We start from the raw sequence: 13,393 nt of genomic DNA, 5'->3' as shown, positions 1-13,393 counted from the left end.
ACATGCTTTAATTTTATTTTTTATGCTTCTTTTTTATTTTAATTGTTCAATTTAATTTAATTTAAAATTTATTTTAACTAGGTACATAAATAGCGAGTAGAATCTGTATTTATGCTACTGATCTAATGCATAGATCTGGACAAAAAACGCCTGTCGTATATTATCATTATTATCTTTATAACATGCAACGATATTTTTCAATTAACATAATTGCAATAAATTTCATTGATTATGTACGACGTTATGTTTTTTTTATGATACCAAGTTACGGGACGAACAAGTCGTGCGTCTGCTGGTAACTTAGAGCTTTAAATCGCAAAGATCTTAGGGGCACTGCCGTCGCCCTCGTCACTCAGACAAGTTGACACACAGAAGTGGTAAAGGATGATGTTTCTTATATATATCAAGATACCGGTTTGACTCGTACCGCTCCCTAGTTCAAAAACATAAAAACTTAATGAATCTTCTTTGCACATTTTCAATTCGCGATAAATAGGTAAGATATTGAGGGTTACAGACCTTTAATGCGTATTCCAGGTGGCTATGAACAATATGTGTATTTTTAGTGTCAGTCTAAATTCTCCGATGTTCTTATAAGAAAATTCAATACGCAACCTATCTTGTTTCAGTCATGGACGCTTCGGGCCGCTATGAATCCGGTCTCTTCGGTGGAAATAAATATTGGTTGGGTTCCAAAGCAGAATGTCTTCAATTAGTAAGTGCACGTTTACTATTTGAGATACTTACATTCACTTATATTTGCATGACAGTTACTTAAGTACTATTTAGTTTGTTCTGTGTCATTTCGTTTTAGGACAATGGATTCATTGCAAGGGAAGGCAACGAAACCGTTGACGAATTCCAAGACGGTGACTACCTTAACGCCGTTCTGCGACGTGAAAAATATTTCCAAGGAGGTATATACAATGTACATACGTACCTTACATCGCAACTGCAAAAACAACTTTCTTTTTAAATTTAAAATTGTTAGCACGATCGATTGTTGTAATTGCTTGTTTGACGGACGATCAGACGCGGACGAATGGCGTTCACTGGTGCGGAGAGACGAGCTCTTCAAGCGGCTAGTGGCTGCTGACCACACCGCCCCACATCGTCTGGCCTACAATAGTGTCCAACTATCACTAAATTTGACCAAGATTACCATGGCCGAGGTAAGAATAGAGGCTCTAGGATAGTCCCTTGAGGAACGCCTTTATCGTCAAATGTAACCACATTTAACGTAATAGTGCTCAATTTTATTCTAATATTTGTGAAAATAATGCATTAGGAATAGTTAGTAAAATCTTTACTTGTTAGTTACTTACTTACTTTCAGTGTTGGGTGTTAATCAATTAAATTTCAATCAGATTAAAAAATCAATTCAATTGAAATAAATTGCAATTGATTTTAATTGCAATTGATTTCAATTGAATTGATTTTAATTGGAATTAATTTTTTTAGTTGTTCTAAGAAACAATTGAAAGTAACAATTAAAACTGAAAGTACCGAATAAAAGCGTCATTACGAATATGGGTTAGGGGGTAGGTGGGGGGGCCGGTTGGGGTGTCGGTTGGAGGGCTGGTTGGGGGGGCGGAAGGGGTGCCGGTTGGCGGGCCGTGTGGGGGCGGGGGGGGGGGGGGGGTGGGGGGCCGGTTGGGGGGCCGTTTGGGGGGGCCATAATATATATGATAATTGTAGATATACGCGATTAATGATTGATCAATTGTTAGTTGCGAGAACCGCAATTGACAATTAATTAATTGTCAATCTTTAATTGCCAGAACAATTAAATTTTGCCCAACACTGCTTATTTTATAGTGCTCAATATTAACAATGGCATTAAATTTAAGTTTAGGGCGGAGTGTCAAATGCTTTGTTCGTAACTGCTGTATTAATTAATTTCAAACGTTTCGTTTTAGTCATATGGCATAACATTGGGCGTGTGTTTGCCGCGTTCCTGCTCTGCAGACGACGTCGTAGCCGTCATGAACTTTAGCATCATGATCAACGATAATTTGAAGACCAATAAAACCATCCCAAGAGCTGTCAGGGTTAAGTCGTTGAGAAGAGTGGAAGAGACGTATAGCATTAGGAATGATATGGGAGCTGTGTTGTTAATATTAATTACTTTAATCCTATTAGTCATAATTACAATAGCCACTGTTGTAGATTTCGACGTAGTAAGATGTAAATCACATAATAGCAAGTCAATGAGTTTCGATTTACAGAAATTCAATAACAACTTTGACTCTGAAAATAGAACAATGCACGACGAAAATAAAGTTCACACTTGTGATGTGTTAGCAAAAAAAGAATCCAATGTCGTAGATATGGAAACATTAACAATTAATAATATTAGTAATTCGAATAATATTAACCTAGTGACGGTGAAGAAGGTTGTTAAGCCGAATGTGATGCCGCCGTCGATTACCCTGGATGTCGTATCCATGGAGCGAGTAACGGGTAGCTGTAAAAGATGTGGCAAATACAAAAAACAATGTGCTGCCGACAATCTGAAGCATAATGAGAATTTGGCCGCCTGCCCAAGAGTCAAGTCCTTTGCGAGTATTACTACAGAACCAAAAAAAGAAGAAAAGTTCTTCAAGAGTCTGCTAATGTGTTTCTCTCTCCGATATAGTTGGAAAAGAATATTCAACACTAATATGGCAAACAAAGACTTATTGTTTATACACTTATTAAGGATAATAGCTACGTTTTGGATATTATTCTTACATATAGCAGTTATTGCTAATTACGTATCAGGTAATAAACAGTTGACATTTTCAAATGTGTTAATCAATGGTCTGTAAATAAATTAATTTTACGTAATTTTTTTACAGATAACGGAGGAAATGTCAACGAGTACAACAACGTATATCATACCATCGCTACCGGGACATTAGCTTTCGATACATTATTTTTCGTCAGGTAGGACGCAACAATTGTTTATAGCCACTATGGAAGCTGTAATTCTTCGAAGATGCATGAAGTCTCCAAGTCTATGTACATTCTGTCAGTGTGGTAAACCCGTAGGCACCCAGAAGTAAGACATTGAATTGTTGGTATTGATGACGTTTCATTTGATTTAACATTATATCTTACTTCATTTAAAAATTTGTTATTATAATCTTAAATTTTATAAATATCACGTATTTTGTCAGATCCTTGACGTGCATGTTTATCGTCTGTTTCAGTGGTCTATTTAGTTCCCATCATTTCTTCTTCCTCAAGAGCCAGTACACCGTAGAAGAGCTGGTCAGCTTTGGAGGTGCTTGCGGTCAGATCTTGCAATTTATTTGCTTCGTCACTAATAGAGCTATCAGGTAATTTGGCCCAGACTAATAAGCCTTTAATAATAATAATAAAATTTATTTATTTCCACAAATTACAAATTACAAATAGATACAATAGGTAATACACATAGGTACAACAATTACAATGAAAGTGGAACAGGTAGTAACGAGCAAGTAACGACATTGACTCTTGAAGTAGGTAAAAACCTGTATCTCAAGAGACAGAGATTCAAATGGATGAGTTCCTTATAATTATTTTAAAAATTAGTAAACATTGACGAGATAAAACCAAGATGAACAGAGGAAAAGACAGTTATAATGCTAATTATATTTAACTTAAGTTATGAGAATGTGTGTGTGTGTGTGTGTGTGTGTGCGCGTGTGCGTGCGTGAGTGAGTGGGTGCGTGCATGTTTGTGTGAGGGGGTGCGTTGTGGTTGTGGGCTGATGGGTTTGAAAAACCTTCTGGACAGCATCGGCAGTACACGGCAGTAGCCGTAACGTAATGACAAGTGCCAATGACTTAGGGCGTAACAAAACTTTCTGTTTTTGAGTAGTTTAGTCTTCTGAGCCAATTTGTGACAGATTTCTTAGCCTCAAATTTACTTTTAGCGGCAATATTTAATTCATTATTTATTTTGTTAAAAAGAAACCGACCTAGGAAGAAGAAGAATCTGTAGCCAAATGACGTTCTACAGACAGTATGTAATGGTATAATATCCCGACGGGTCGATCGGTGAGGGCGAGATGTTCGGTCCAGACCAGAATCTGATAGTTCTGCATGTTGTTTCAGGGCGACAGCTAGAATAAATAGTTGCCGAACTGTCAATACCTCACAATACGCATACACGTCGTCGGTAGGACACTGAAATGGTTTGAAGGTACACACCTTCAAAACCCTCCTCTGAGCCCTTTCTAGCGATAGTATATGTCTTTGAAGCGCCACCCCAAGAGAGCATACAATACGTTAACAATGACTGACACAAGGCAAAGTAAACCATTTTTATAACAGTGCCATTTGCAACATATCGAAGTTTCCTGAATATAAATGTTAGTTTCCGGACTCTGTTTCCTATGAGATTTATATGAGGTAGGAAAGAGAGATTATTATCTACCAAAATTCCTAGATACTTGACAGTGTCAGTTCTTGATAATACAGGACAGTCACACTGACAAGGAATAATGCAGGAGTGGCAATGGGCTTTGATGGAGCGGTGCTCAATGTGGGGTAAAATGGTGTTTCTAATTGAAAATACAATATATTTAGATTTGTCCACATTAAGTGTCAAGACATTTTGCCCCAACCAGTTCAGAACTCTGTTCAATCCTGTCTGTGCACATCCGTAAATCTCACTCCAGCTATCTGCTGAAAACACGAGGGCAGTGTCATCAGCAAATGAAATCAATCGACCATTATACAAACGAATGTCACACAAATGGTTTATATAAATGAGGAAAAGGGTGGGGGCAAGAACACTGCCCTGCGGAACGCCGTATTCTATGGGTATCTCCCTACTGATCAAGTCACCAATTTTGACGCACCGCGTTCTGTTTCAAAGATAGGATATAAAAAGATTCAGTTGAGTACCACGAATACCCAGACCTTCCAGCTTATCAATACGCAAGGGAATGGAGACCGTGTCAAAAGCTTTTTTTATATCCAGGAAAATCGCCAGACACTTTTTCTTGCTGTCTAAAGCTCTAACAACATAGTCAGTAAGGTAATGAACAGCATCACCAGTGGACCTTCTGGCCCGAAAACCGTATTGGTTAGCTGACAATGAATCGTTTTTCTCTAAAAACCCTAAAAGACGACTGTTAAACAATTTCTCGAACACTTTAGAGAGAGTTGTCAAGACGGATATTGGGCGATAGTTGCTTACACAGTCTCTGTTCCCCGACTTATAAATCGGGTGAACTAGTGCTTTCTTAAAGGAGGTTGGAAATATACCACTTGAAAAACATCGGTTAAAAATGCAAGTGAGTGGACCAACCATAATATGTTTGAATTTCTTTAGAAAGTCTGTAGATATTCCGTCAATACCGACAGCACAATAATAATAATAATAATAATAACGCACACACTCAACATAGCCCCGCACTAGGGAAACCCTGTGTCGCGGGTGCCATGGACACACACATAGACAACCACAAATTACACCCAAACGAGAGAAATAAGTGTAGGTCATACAAATATTTCCCCCGACCCGGGAATCGAACCTGGGACCTCTGCGTGGCAGTCCGGCATGGTAACCGTTCGGCCACTGAGACAATTACTCCGCAAGTTATTAACCACCCTTTCCACCTCAGACTCATCAGTCTCCAGAATAACAAAAGAACCCCGAGCACCTTGAGACCTAGTCGCAGCATAATTGTGACTACGCTGAACCTTACTACCAAGCAATCGGCCAATGTCAACAAAGTATTTATTAACGTTGTTGATAGCATCGTCTTTGTTTGATTCACTAACAAGTAACTCAGTGGCTGGCGGGCTGGGTTTCGATGTACCAATGATATCAGTAATAGCACTCCACAAACTCTTGCTGTTTGTTCCTGCATCCTCAATCCTTTGCTTCTCATATTGACGCTTTAATTGCTTCAGTAAATTATTGCAAAAATTCCGATAACGTTTATAAGTTATAGACAATATTACATTTTCAGGAGAACATTTTAACTTCTTATGCATACGATCTCTATTTCGCATGCAGCGTAGTAAACCTGGGGTGATCCAAGGCTTTATAATTTTCAGACGGCGCGAGACTGTTACGATTTTAGTATTATTAAGAAGTGCTCGATTTAACGGAAGGAGTACTAGAATGTTCAGGATTTCTATCGCAACAGGATGGTGATCCATTTATCTACGAGAATCATCCAATTCTTTTCATTTGTTAGAACATGAGGTGGATCGGTGCTGATTCAAAAAACTTTCTTATGTGGTTATTCCCCAGGTTGTTGCCATCCTACGCGTACGTGCTATTCTTGTCCGCGGTGCTGTCGCGGCGGACATACCACACATCTGTGCTTGCGTTACCCGAGTCGGACGAAATCAACTGCGATCAGTATTGGTGGCGCAATTTGCTGTATTTAACCACTCTCTTCCCGAAAGAACAGCAGGTAAAAAATTAAACCTTTGCTAAAAAGCTAGCTTTACGTGAATAAAGTGTGGGACAAGATAAATAATTTAGTGCATTCGCAGTGCATGCAAATATCATGGGTGCTATCAGCGGAGACGCAGTTGCACGTATTTGGTGCGCTTGCGTGTTCACTTTCTGCCTCGGGCCGACGGCTTATCTTTTCGTTGGTCGTGGCCGCGATCATCGTCGCCACTGCGGCGGATGTTAGCTCCGCTTTCGCTGAGTTTGGACTCTAGTGAGTAGCTGTAACTAGCGAAACAATTTGATTTTCGTAGTTTCGTAAGTTTATAAATTGCCTTGTAACTTATGTAATTTTACTGAGTTTAATATTAATTGCAGCCTGTCGAGCCCGTTCGCAGCGTATACAACTCTGATTGAGCGCCCGTTGGGGAGAGTGGCTCCTTACTTCATCGGCGTCTTTGCCGGGTGGTTACTGCAGAGGCTCGAGGGACGATTACATATTTCTAAGGTTATTTTACCTCACAATTAAGCCACATTGACCATTTAAGGTTGAAATTTCAATCTAGACCTTGTTCACGGCGCGGAGTTGGGTCATAGTTTATAATAATATTTCTTCCTTTCGACGTATTTTCTAGGAGGCACTCGGGCTATAAAGCTTGTTTGCGTGGATAAGAACGTCACTAGAACAAAATTAAAGATGAACTCTTTTTTGATCACGGGTATCATCACCAATTATTTTATTTTATTTTCTGTTTCGGGACGCATACGTCCGTCACTCTCACTCACTCGGCTAGGGCCCATTGACAACCAGCGTCACAACCTAGCCTTGGTTGTGACTTTAGCTGAATGGGATCCTTTTGTACACGCCACAGCCGCACACATGTCAGCATAGTATTATGTATCTTGTTGTTGAAATGTTTTTACGCTGTTCTTTGTGTTATTTCTGTTCTAGTTATATTAGTCTTTGTTTTTGTGTTTTTTTTTATAATGAGGCGTTACAATAAATGGTTTCTATTTCTAATCGCATGCTAAGTAACTTTCTATTAACAGACGAAAGCGTCAATCCTTTGGCTGTGGTCGCTGTCAGTTCTGGCCACATGCGTGACACTGCCGTGGGTGGTGAGTGCGCGGTGGTGCTCGTGGCAGCACGTACTGTGGCCACTGGCATTGCTGTGGCCGGCTACAATCTTCGCCACAAGATTTGGATGTAAGTTACACGTTGCAATTTCACTACTAAAACTAAGTGACGGGACGAACAAGGTTTGCCTGATGGTAAGCGACACGCCTGTCTATAACAGTTGCAGTACCACTCAGAGATTTAAATCGCTAAGATCTGAGGGGCACTGCCACTGCGCCCGACATCCTGAGACATCCCATGTGCCTGTAATTTCACCAGCTCCCTTGGCCTTCGAAACCGGAACGCAGGCGCACACTATTGCTTGGCGGCAGAAATAGGCAAGGTGGCGGTACTTCCCTGGAGGAACTCTTTCACAAGGAGAGCTCCTGCTATTGCTACTAAATTAAATGAAATTTCTTGGAAGAAGTGCGGTACTGGAAAATCATTCTACTTACCGAGTGTTTGATTTGCTGGGTTCCGTATTCTTTAAACAATAAAACCACGTTCCATTGGGAGTTCAGACTGTTTTTGTTTCAGCGGTGACCCGCCACCTACTGGACAGTTCCTTCATCGCAGCGCTGAGCCGACTATGCTACTGCATATTGCTGCTGCACGGAGTAATAGCCCGATCAGTTCTCTTGGCTGACAGCACTCTGTGCTCGGATTCTCTATGTATCGTAAGTATTCTACTATTAATTTGTGGAAACTGATTGTATGTACACTTACGTGACAGTGGCACAGTAGAGTATAACTAGTGTCCGGCGAAAAATTCGGCATTACGTATTTCAAGCATTTTGTGTTGATAGATGTTTTCTCGTAACTTTAAATGAAAGTTTTACCAAAACCAGGCTTATCGCTAATCAAGTACTTAATAATATCGTAATCTATGTAACTTTAGCATTGACTTACAAATAAATGGACGACGGGTCTAATACAAAAACCACGAAAAAAATGTACCAAGTCAACCTATTTAAACGTAGTGACATGTAAAGGAATATGAAAAAGCTAAAACGCTGAATTTAAATTGTAATGTCATCGCAGTACTGTCTAATTTTGCTTGCTTCGCTGTCAGTCGAACAAACGAAGACTAAAGCGTGAATGACGCTCTGTATACGATTTTAACGCCCTATAAGTTCGGACACTTTTTAGCGCGGACCCGACGTCCATATAATTGTAAGTCAATGAACTTTAGCTAGGAACGGAACAATAATAATTTCTAAAATGGTAACACTACTATAAGAGGATGCTTTGATTTGGCTGTCGATCAGAGGTGTTCTGCCAAAGCAGCAAAGTCTGTGGATAGTCTAAGCAAAGAGTACATATACATGACGAGTATAGAGTAACGCGGGAAGTTTTTTCACTGTACATACACACAGCCATGTACATACAGTGAAAAAACAAAAAAATATAAACGATTGAAAATTTTACAAAGAAGTGCCAGCGCCTGCCTTTTGTATTATGGCAATAAAGCACTAAAACTTTCGCCTTTTTTATTTAATCAGGCACTACTTCGTAAAATTTTCAATCGGGTTTTTTTTAAACTAATGTAGATAAGAAGCGTATACCTTTAATTCGTGAAGGCAGCAATTATTAGTAATACATACTTATGGAAAATCTGCTCCCTTCATGCTGAACAAAGTGGCGACCAGCCATCCTGACGTCAAAATGGCTGTAAATAAGTAATTTTTGAATATACACTCAGTTCCAGATGCGACAGGCGACCAGCCATCCTGACGGTCAATAACAAATGCCTATTTTGAGAACATCCATTTTCATCGCTAACTGGACTGCTATTTCCACAGTGGTCATACACAGCTGGCGTGAGTATCCTGACAGTTCTATCAGCGCTGGTTCTTTCGCTGCTGGTGGAGACGCCATGCTGCAGTCTGCTCAGACGACTCTCCGACTACGCTGCCTGACAAACCTTTGTGCTACGAGTAAAATATTTATTTAGTATATTGATGGTTTTTTTTGCAACAACTATCAACTTCACGTTAAATAGTGTTGAGTTATGGAAAAAATTCCGTTTTGAAAAAATCATATTTTTCTGAAAAAGTAATGTTTTTCTGGATATTTTTTCAAGTTACTGAACAAAAACGATGGAGCTAAGTTTTTTTCCGCTCATGTTGAACCTCTCGTTTTTCCCTAACTTGCTTTTAGATATACAATGTTATTTTATAATTTACACTAAATAAAGATATTTCTAAACGAAGAACATAATATGAGCCTTCGAATTATATTTTTTTAAATATTTCCAATGTTTCAGGAAAAAAATCCATAATTTCAAATTTTTCGAAAAATTACCTAACAGTACATTTAACTGTCGATATAATACGGTTTTTTATATAAGTAATTGATATTAGAAAAAACGTCAATTACAACGATTAATGATAAGCTTGACACTTTTTTACACTTATTTATTATTTGCTTGGCACTTTCAGCAGTTTTCATGTAAAATTGATAATGCCATCAACCGCACGCGGTCTAACTTAGTAGTGTGTGTCCTGCATCTAGCCGTTATCATAGAGGTATTACTTAACGTACAGCTAGAAATTACCAAGTTTTCTGGATCTTTGCAAGTAGGTACAACACTATGGGTACGCGATCTATGACTAGGTGAATTGCATTGTGAATTCAGACAAGACAATAATTGTTTCTAAAATGTTTATTATTAAACATACTGTATTATAATTATAGTAAAATATATCACTAAAGCATAAATCAGTGACCATAAGTCATAATTGGTACAAATGAGAAAATCAATAGAAATTATCTTATATAGAAAATTTGTTTTGGAATAAGTCAATATAGATTGCTACAGCATTATTAACTAAAGTCCAACCTTCTAAGCCTTCAAGGAAATCCGTTTTAAAGGAAGTTAATGAGTGCATTGCTAACCAATTTATTATTCCACAGACTTTTATAACCGAGGTTAGCCTAGCTTGAAAGTCTAAGAACAGAAAATAAGTTCCACATTGTAAACTAGTAAGTACTAGTTTAGTAATACCACATGTCATGTAAAAGGCAATTATTATAATTTATTTGTAAATTCGATAATAATCAAATATAGAAATGACACTGCCTGCGCCTTAACCGAATACTTAACTATACATTTCACTGCAATCGTCAAAATCCGTGGAAAACGAAGGACTCTAAAGCTTGGACTTCAGAATTGAGTGCTGTATGTGTTTCTGTTGTACATTTTACGATGCCTAAAAGTACAGATCACTTAATACAGAATGTCCAATAAAGAGTGTCCAAAAAAAGTCGGCTATGTGAACTTAATGTATGACAACATATGGCATGGTTATAGCGTCGTGTGAGAGCTCCCGTTGTGATGTCGTATTGACGCGGAATAAATCATGTGGCGGGTAACATTGCAATATCATGCAAAATATGGAATTAACCGACGAAATATTCACAATGGCTATCCCGGTAAGCAAGCCCGCGGTGTGAATTATGTTAGTATCTATAAACCATTACGGGTTATGGCAGAATGCCAGTAAGTACTATGTGCTTCTTAATATACGATCGTTTTTTATATGTGAAACAGGACAGCAATTAAAATCACGTTTCGCAAATTCGTAAAAACGTACAATAGAAACACTGTACCATACGGTTATAGTTACAATTCTAAAATCACAAAATTATATTTAAAATATTATAGGGTATTAATTAACTACACACTAGTGACCAAAGACAGATCGACATGATCAAATTCAACGCAACATCAACATAGATGATCTAAATTTACGAATTTATGTGACATTAGAGTTCGTTCTTGTCGGTCTGTGAATTGAAAAGTTTTCAAAGTAGCAAAGCCATAATCTAATATCAGTTCTTAGTTGATATGTTCATAAACAGTTCACATTACGATACGTACTTCCCAATATTAGCTAACAGTATCACTGGCACACAATGTTTAATAGAATAATAAAGTACGCTGAAAAATGAATATTCACCCACTACGAATAAGAATCAAGTTGTCCCAGAATTTTTAATTGGTTTACATGAGAATAACTCTAAAGAATGTTTCATGTCTCAATTAATATCAAATACTATAATGGTTAGGTAGGTTTGTGGTGAGGGATTGCTTCGTTCTATTTCACCAAAACCGATCATTAACTTGTATGGCGTCTTTAGTTGTGACGTCATAACGGGTAATGCCGTTCGTAACTCCTGATGTCAGAATACCCACAAGCTTTAATTTTTCAAGAATTCATGTCTATTCTCAACGTTACGTGAAATTTTCAACATTGGTAAAATTATTTATGTAATTGTAAGATCTCAAAAACTCATTAAATATTCCCTTCGGGGTGCTGAGACAGCCTGATAGTGTACGTTAGGGGTGAATATTAATATTTGCAGTCATCTGCAAGTTATGGCCACATACATGTCTACGTACATAACGCGGTGGTGTGACGTCATTGCATTGCGACCGCTGAATCTCCGGACATCTCCGACTCCGAGACTTCGTCGGAGTCGCTCGAGTGCCGATACTCGATATCGGATTCCACCACCACGCAGTCCTGGATAAAAGTCCGAAAAATGGATTTTATTACTTTCACACTGCGTCGAATAAGAATATTAACTGTTACGTTATGGAAATAAACGCGTCGTTATTAAAGTTGCGGTTAATAAATGATCTTTCAAACATTTTCGCAGTGCATAAATCGTAACAATACTGCCCGGGTGTCAATATTTAAACGTTCTTATGTTGTTATAATTCTAGGGTCGGCGAACTAAAGCACATAAGTTAAACTCCAACATTATTCATTTAAATTAATACATCTACTGGCTAAAGCACATAAGTCAAATTAGTTTGTTACTTCATAAATTTCTAACTTTATCCAAGAGGTTATTTAACTTCCAACACTAAAAACAACACAAAAAAATATATAATTATATATTAACATGATATGACTTATGTGCTTTAGTCTGCCGACTCTAGTATGTCTGGTTATTTTTGTTTTTGGTATTTACAGTTTATAGCTTTACATTTTAGTTTAGCTTACTTTGCGCCCTACTTTCCGCGGCCGCTTGTTTACCTGCGCACATAAGTAGGCAATTAATTTAGTGATTAACGAACATTCGCTCGATTTAGACATTTAACAACATAACAACAACTTAGATATACATAGCCTAATGTAGGTTGTATCGTTACCGATAAATTATTTTCTTATTTAATGAATTTTGATGTCAATGCTGATCTCGGAACGAAAAAAGGCACAACTGTCGTATAAAGTACGCATAGTTGTGCCTTTTTTCGTTCGATTATGTTTTAGGTTCTTACTGGAGGTACACGTATCTGTTATAATCCAAATTATCTATACACGTTTTTTTATTTGTGTTTGAAAGTCGAAAATCTTTGTCAAGAACGAAGAACGCGGGCAGTCTACGACGAACAGTCGGGTGATTATTACAACTTACGCTGTCGGGGCTGCTGCGGTGGACGTCCTGCTGCTGCGCACGGAACCTCGCCAGGATGCGGTCGTGCGGCGACGTGGCCACGAGCCGCCGCGGGTAGCGGAACTCGCGGCGCGCCGGCGTGTTGCCTGCGCGTAACATGACAATTTTACCCGACCGCTAGGGGCCAATTCGCCGAGATAGATTCAGATTCATTTATTTCTCAAGTATAACATTACAGTATAAATTGCACTACATGTCAAAGTATAAGAAATTATATTGAGATCGTCAGACAAAAAGGAAAATCATAAGAAAAGCACACAAAAATTAGAAAATTAACAATTCATTATATAATATTGTTGTCATTAAATTATATATCAAATATCATTCTCCATCAAGGATCGTCATAAGTTAATAACAACTATACAAGAGTATGTTAATGCGGTAAAAATTAGAATAAAAATAGAAAATACTGAATTCGTT

At 38.2% G+C, this 13,393-nt stretch overlaps 2 protein-coding genes across 2 annotated transcripts; one reads left to right on the top strand and one right to left on the bottom strand.

The window, feature by feature from the left end:
- Positions 1-586: 586 nt before the first annotated feature.
- LOC113238073 (O-acyltransferase like protein-like) lies at positions 587-9,579 on the top strand. Its single transcript, XM_026474796.1, has 12 exons — positions 587-715; positions 815-917; positions 1,033-1,172; positions 1,920-2,763; positions 2,841-2,928; positions 3,195-3,323; positions 6,241-6,406; positions 6,489-6,661; positions 6,766-6,895; positions 7,438-7,594; positions 8,042-8,181; positions 9,307-9,579. Exons 1-12 carry the CDS (start codon positions 632-634, stop codon positions 9,421-9,423), a joined length of 2,271 nt encoding a protein of 756 aa, XP_026330581.1. The 5' UTR covers positions 587-631; the 3' UTR covers positions 9,424-9,579.
- Positions 9,580-10,260: 681 nt separating this feature from the next.
- LOC113238074 (kinesin-like protein Klp61F) lies at positions 10,261-13,093 on the bottom strand. Its single transcript, XM_026474797.1, has 2 exons — positions 12,935-13,093; positions 10,261-12,033 (listed from the first exon to the last, which is right to left on the bottom strand). The coding sequence occupies exons 1-2, from the start codon at positions 13,070-13,072 to the stop codon at positions 11,929-11,931; spliced, it is 243 nt and encodes an 80-aa protein (XP_026330582.1). The 5' UTR covers positions 13,073-13,093; the 3' UTR covers positions 10,261-11,928.
- Positions 13,094-13,393: the final 300 nt, after the last annotated feature.

Source organism: Hyposmocoma kahamanoa, unplaced genomic scaffold (genome assembly GCF_003589595.1).
Source record: "Hyposmocoma kahamanoa isolate Upper Pololo Valley unplaced genomic scaffold, ASM358959v1 94527, whole genome shotgun sequence".
Lineage (NCBI taxonomy): Eukaryota > Metazoa > Arthropoda > Insecta > Lepidoptera > Cosmopterigidae > Hyposmocoma > Hyposmocoma kahamanoa.
The sequence above is the reverse complement of the archived record's forward strand: the minus strand, read 5'-3'. Positions and strand labels throughout refer to the sequence as shown.

Excerpts from the sequence above, each read along its gene's own strand:
- LOC113238073 (XM_026474796.1), top strand. The coding sequence starts at position 632 with ATGGACGCTTCGGGCCGCTATGAATCCGGTCTCTTCGGTGGAAATAAA. Across the intron at positions 716-814 it reads AAGCAGAATGTCTTCAATTA|GACAATGGATTCATTGCAAG; the intron begins GTAAGTGCACGT and ends ATTTCGTTTTAG. Across the intron at positions 6,896-7,437 it reads GACGATTACATATTTCTAAG|ACGAAAGCGTCAATCCTTTG; the intron begins GTTATTTTACCT and ends TTCTATTAACAG.
- LOC113238074 (XM_026474797.1), bottom strand. The coding sequence starts at position 13,072 with ATGTTACGCGCAGGCAACACGCCGGCGCGCCGCGAGTTCCGCTACCCG. Across the intron at positions 12,034-12,934 it reads ACCGCAGCAGCCCCGACAGC|GACTGCGTGGTGGTGGAATC; the intron begins GTAAGTTGTAAT and ends ACTTTTATCCAG.